This window comes from Agelaius phoeniceus, assembly GCF_051311805.1.
Source record: "Agelaius phoeniceus isolate bAgePho1 chromosome W unlocalized genomic scaffold, bAgePho1.hap1 SUPER_W_unloc_2, whole genome shotgun sequence".
Taxonomy (NCBI): domain Eukaryota; kingdom Metazoa; phylum Chordata; class Aves; order Passeriformes; family Icteridae; genus Agelaius; species Agelaius phoeniceus.
The window spans coordinates 9,552,086-9,557,952 of NW_027509867.1; the positions used below are offsets into that span (position 1 = coordinate 9,552,086).

The 5,867-nt window shown below is 62.4% G+C and overlaps 1 protein-coding gene across 1 annotated transcript; it reads left to right on the top strand.

Moving 5' to 3' along the window:
* Positions 1-2,758: 2,758 nt before the first annotated feature.
* LOC143692717 (serine/threonine-protein kinase pim-1-like) lies at positions 2,759-5,227 on the top strand (the record flags this gene model as incomplete). The annotated part of the gene is made up of 5 exons (XM_077172959.1): positions 2,759-3,349; positions 3,467-3,517; positions 3,722-4,088; positions 4,703-4,879; positions 5,121-5,227. Coding segments are annotated over 5 exons (1,293 nt in total), but the record flags the coding sequence as incomplete, so codon positions are not given.
* Between the last annotated feature and the right edge of the window lie 640 nt (positions 5,228-5,867).

Genomic DNA, 5,867 nt, shown 5'->3' on the forward strand with positions numbered 1-5,867 from the left:
CCCCCCAGGCTGCTCTGCCCCAGCCCAGGTGCAGAGCCCTCCTTGCTGTGTCAGGGCTGCTCTGCACCCCAGGCGCTGGGGATGTGTCCTCAGGGCCCTCACCTTTGGCTGGGCAGTGGCTCCTTGCTGGGGGGCATGGGCTGCAAATACGGGAGTGTCTCGGGGTACCTGAGGAGGGCAGGAGTCACAGGTGTGTGACAGGAGACAAAGAACCTGTTCCTGTTGGAGGCAGCCCCCCCAAAGCCATGGGATTGTAGCCCATGGCATCCCGCTGCCTGTAGCCCTTGGGATGAGCCCCCACAGCCCCTGCTGATGGGCAGGGCTGCAGAGGGGGCTCCCCACATCAGCCCCTCCCAAGCAGACACTGTCCCCCTGTGCCAGCACAGCGGGTCACTGCTGGCACCCATCTCCCCCCATGCCAGCCCCGCTGCCCCCGAGGCACTGGTGCTACTCACTGGCCAGGAACCTGCACGCTGAGCATGCGGTCACAGGACAGGCACGAGAAAGGGACTGGCAGCTGCCTAAGGAGGGGGAGGGAAGAGGCCTGGCTGAGCTCCTGGGGCCACAGCCCTGCAGCACACAGGCAGCAGCTCCCTGCAGCAGCCAGCTGCTGGGCAGCTCACTGCACAGGGGCACGGCCATTGCAGGGTGAACCGTGGGCTCTTGAGCCTGTTTCTCCCCATCCCCAAGGTGCTGGCTGATGCCAGGTGAAGGGCACAGGCACCCATGCCACCATCCCAAGCAGCCCCTGCTGCGCTTTCAGCCCCTCTCTGGCACCAAAGCTCTCCCGTGTGCACGGCCAGGAGGGCAGGGCACGACCCATCTCAGGGGCATGGTGTGTGACAGCCCTGCCTGGCAGGAGCAGTTGCCATCGCTGTCCCCAAAGCCATCAGAATCTCTATTGCACTCACTTCTTAATCCCAGCAGCGTTTTCACGCAACAGCCTATCCTTGAGTTCCTCCATGTTCCTGTTCCAGGAGTCCTCCAGGTATTTACAGAAAGTCTTCAGCTCCAGGCGATCCAGCTGTGAACAGGTGCACAGCCTCAGCCAGCTGCTCCAGGATGTGATGTGGAGCTCTCCAGGGAAAAGCCTGGAGGGGGATCCTCAGAGGGATGCTGCCTCAGGCTCTCAAGTCCCAAAGGTGCCAGTTCCTCGTGGTGGGGACGAGGTACCCCTCCCCTTGTCTTCAATTGCATCGCTGAACTGCTGCTGAGTATTGTTCCAGTGCTGCTCCTGGCCTGAAATCTGGCTCTGCAACTCCTGCATCCTCTCATCCAGCTCCTCCATGTTCTCTTCACACTGGCTGCAATCGACTTTGCTGTCCAAGGCAGCTTTGTCCACCTTCCAGCAGAGGGGAAGGGCAGGAGAGTGGTGGGGAAAGGGATGAGGAACGCCAGACAGGGCCAGGGTGTGAGGGACAGAGGGAGGAGTGCTTCTGAGACAGAGTAGAAATTTTCCAGAGTAGAAATCCATTTTGATTTAGGTGAAATGTACATCTTTGAGTCTGTGGTTAGAAAACATAGCTATGTAGCCTGATTGCAAAGCCTAGGCTCAGGGAATCTGATTCAGTGAAGGACAGAGCTAAGGGGGGGACGGGACAGAGGGTGATAAAGAGACACAGAGAGACTGCTGTGAAAGCAGGTCAACCTCACCTAAGAATTCTTTCTGATAAAGAAGAACTAGTGGCAAATGTCACGCAAAATTTGTAAAAATGAATATGTATGAACCTATTGTGAAATTGTATGGATATGTATTTGAGAGGAGGATAAAAAGGGACCTGAAGTTCCCAGAGGTACGCATGCCTTTTAAGGAGAGTAATCTCTGCATGCCTCCGGCGCTGTAATAATAAACATACCGGCTTTACAACTTACACAAAGTTGTAGAGTTTTTGGCTATCTCTGCAAAACAGACCCCTTTTGGAGGTTTCCTCGCCAAATTTGCCCTAAGCCAGCACAAACAGTCATCATGAAAATTTCACCAGTGGCATAATTTCCTGCTGGCAAATCTTGGGACAGAAGCTTGACCTTGTTCTCCATGAGACATTCTTGGGAAGAGAGACAGGAGAGGATTCCTGGAAAACTGAAACAGCTTTCCAGAAGGGAAATGAAAATGAATGAAATAATCCAAGATCTTTTCCTTTATTTCTATGCTCCCCTTTTCCATGTTGCACTACTTCTCCATCCCAGTAATTCCAGATGCACCGCACCTCTAAGATCCGTGACTTAGTGATTTTTAGGCACTCGAAAATACCATGAGCCACACAGAGTTTTCCTTCCCCTGGTTTTACTGGAAGGCAAGACTGGAGATGTAAGTGCAGTGCTGGGCTCAGGTAGGAATCCTACAGCAAGGGAAGGTGGCCCGACAGTGTTTGACCCTCAGCCAGGCCAATGCAGAGCAGCAAGCGAGGGGATTGCTGTGCCAGTGTGCAGGAGTCAGGGCTCTGCATCTGGGCTCACCGCTGCAAAGTTCCCGTGTTTGGACAGACTCAGGGGCTGTGCCCGGGGCGCGCGGGGCTCGAACGTGGGGCTCGTGGGGCGAGCGGGGAACGGACACGGGGACGAACGGCCCCGGTGCTTCAGTTGCAGCGGCGGCAGCGGCGGCAGCAGCAGTGGCGGCAGCAGCAGCAGCAAAAGCAGATATTCGAGAGAACCCTTTCTCTTTCTCTCTTTCTTTCTCTTTCTCTCCCTTTCCCGCTGTCGGGCACCCTTCTCTCGGGGTCCCTTGCCCGGCGTCCCTCTCCTCTCCCCGCCTCCCTCTCCCCTGCCGGGCCGGGCCATGCCCCCGGCCCGCCCCCGGCCCCGGGCGGGGCTGCCCCGTGCCCGGCCCCGCCCGTCCCGCCGCGCTCTCGCCTCCGCCCGGCTCTGGCCGTGCTGGCGGTGGCGCTGCTGGGCCGGCATCAGTGCCTGGTGCGGGGGCGGCATCGCCGCCCTTCGGCTCCGCCTGGCCCGAGCCCGGCCCCGGACCCGACGCAGGGTCCAGTCCCGGCCCCGGCCCCGGCCCCGGCCCCGGCCCCGCCCCCGGCTCCTCCCGGGGCCCACGGAGGACACAGGCGACGCTGCCGCTCCCGCCGCCTCCGCTGCGGCTTCCCCGGCCCGAGCTCCGCCGCTCGGCAGCGCGGCCGCCGGCCCCGAGCCGCCGGGGCCCGGGGCGGGTGGGGATGCCCGGCCTGGGCCGCTCGGGGCGCGCTCGGGGGCCGTTGCTGGCCCCGGGCCCAGCGCTGACAGCCGCGTCTCGCCCGCAGGGAAGGCGCACGAGGCCCTGCAAGAGCGGTACCGAGTGGGTTCGCTGCTGGGGCGCGGCGGCTTCGGCAGCGTCTGCTCGGGGACGCGGCTCTTGGACGGCGCCCCGGTGAGCGGCGGGGCCGGCAGCGGGCGGAGGGGGAGGAGGAGGAGGAGGAGAAGGGCGGAGGATGGGGCTGGGCAGGACGGGCGGCGAGCTCAGCCCGCTGCTCTCCCTCGTTCGCAGGTGGCCATCAAACGCGTGCCGCGGGATCGCATCCGGCACTGGGGCGAGCTGGTGAGTGAGCGGGGCCAGCGGCAGCAGCCGGGCCGGGCCGGGCGGCGAGGAGCCGGGGCCCGGCAGGGTGGGAGCCGCCGGGAGCCCTGCGGGGAGAGCGGGCGTGAGCTGAGCGGGGCGTGCAGAGCATCCCGGGCTGGCTGAGGGCTCCCAGAGCCCCGGCACGGCCTCAGCCCCACTGACGGCACCGCGCTCCTCCCGCAGCCCGACGGCAGCAGCGCGCCGCTGGAGATCGTGCTGCTGGCCAAGGTGTCCCGTGGCTGTGCCGCCGTCATTCAGCTCCTGGAGTGGCTCGAGCTCCCCGACAGCTTCCTGCTGGTGTTGGAGCGTCCGGAGCGGTGCCAGGAGCTCTCGGGTTTCCTGGCGGAGCGGGGGTTCCTGCCCGAGGAGGAGGCACGGGCGCTGTTCCGCCAGGTGCTGGAGGCCGTGCGGCACTGCACCGCCTGCGGGGTCCTGCACAGGGACATCAAGCCCGAGAACATCCTGCTCGACCTGGCCAGCGGGCAGCTGAAACTCATCGACTTTGGCTGTGGCGCCTTCCTCCAAGACACAGCCTACACCCAGTTTGCAGGTGAGCCCTCGCAGGGGATGCTCCTGGGCATCTCATGGCCCAGCCTGGGTGCAGCACCGGGGCTTCCCCCTATTGCAGCCGGGATGGGATTGATGCTGGAGCCGAGTTGATTTGGGTGGGGTGTGAGGGGGGCCAGCTGCCAGCCCTGCCGACAGCCTTCAGCACCCACTGTGGCCTGGGCTGGGGCTGGAGCTGGGGCAGCCAGCCCAACACAAACCCCCATGGGGGTAGCAGAGAGGGGGTCTGACCCCGTGCCCCGGATGGTTTGGTGTGCAGGCAAGGAAGGGCTTGGACTGCTCTGCTCCCCTTGTTTGCCTTGGCTTATTAACATTTTTGGGGGACATACAGGTGGGGAGGAGAGTGGGTTTTCTCCACCAGTGGGTGGGTTTTTCCTTTGTGTGTCATGGTTGGGCCTTCCCAGGGTTTCTGCTGCCCTCTTCCAGCACCTGTGGCTTCTTTTCCAGCCCCGAGTTTGTACACAAGTCCCAGGTGCTGGTGAGAGGGCAGCGCTCACCCCGTGTGGCTCTCGGGCAGCCCCCACATGGCCAGGGATGCTGGGGCTGGGCTCTGGGAGCAGCAGCATCCCCCTACTGAGCTGTGTCTGTGTTCCACAGGAACCCTGTCCTACAGCCCACCAGAGTGGATCCAGCACCAATGCTACCACGGCGAGGCAGCGACGATCTGGTCCCTGGGCCTCCTGCTGTGCCACCTGGTCATGGGCAAGCACCCGTTCAGGAGGGGCCAGGAGATCATCCGGGGGCGGATCCTGTTCCCACGATGGCTCTCTCAAGGTGGATCCTCATCTCTGGGCACGGGGGAATCCCAGTGCTGGGAGACAGCAGCGGGCTCGTGGGCATCCCGCTCTGGCAGCTGCTGAGGAGGTGGCACAGGTCCTGCTCTCCTGCTCTCCTCCAAACAGAGCATCCATGGGGAAGTTTAGGCCCAGCTCTGGGCACACCCAGCATGGCCTGGGCACGGGAACAGGGGGGCAACTTCTCCAGCTGACTGGTGTTTTCTGGTTTCTCTCCCCAGAGTGCCAGGATATCATTAAGAGGTGTTTGTCCATGCAACCCTCAGACAGGCCGTCCTTAGAAGAGCTTTTCTGCCATCCTTGGGTGCAGGGTGTTCCTCTGCCCTAGAAGATGGGAGAGATCCACGTGCACAGTTGGATCCAGGGGCCTGGCAGGTACCAGCTCCACACATCTCTTGGCAATCAGTGGCAAAGCAAACCAGGCTGGTTTTGTGCTGCGTGTAGCTCTGAGCAGGGGTCAGCAGAAGGGAACACGCAGCTCTTGGGCTGGAGCTGAGCTGGAGACCTGGTGTGGCAAGAACTGGTGGCCACCATCCCCCCTGGTTTGGTTTGTCTGGTTCATGGCTGGCTGGGGCCCTGGGCAGAGCCCTGACAGCCTGGTCGGGCCCCAGGGAAGGAGAAGGTGCCCATGGAGAAACTGTACCAGGTGGGGCTGCTGCTGGAGACACCAAGGACAAGCTCAAGGGTGACAATCTCTTCCTTGGCCTGGCCAGCTGAAGATGATGGACTTGGATTCTGGCACCTTCTTCAAAGCCAGGCAACAGGCCCAATTTGCAGGTGAGTCCACAGGCAGATTTGGGCCTGGCACGGCCTGGCCGGGAACCAAAGGTTCCCCCTTTGCTGGGGCAGATGCAATGAATTCTTCAGTTGCTGCCCAGCTGCTTTTTGGCTCTGGGCAGCTGCTGAGGGCTGGATGTGCCGTGGCTGGCTGCAGGCTGGGCACATGTCCTGCCCTCCTGCTCTGCTGC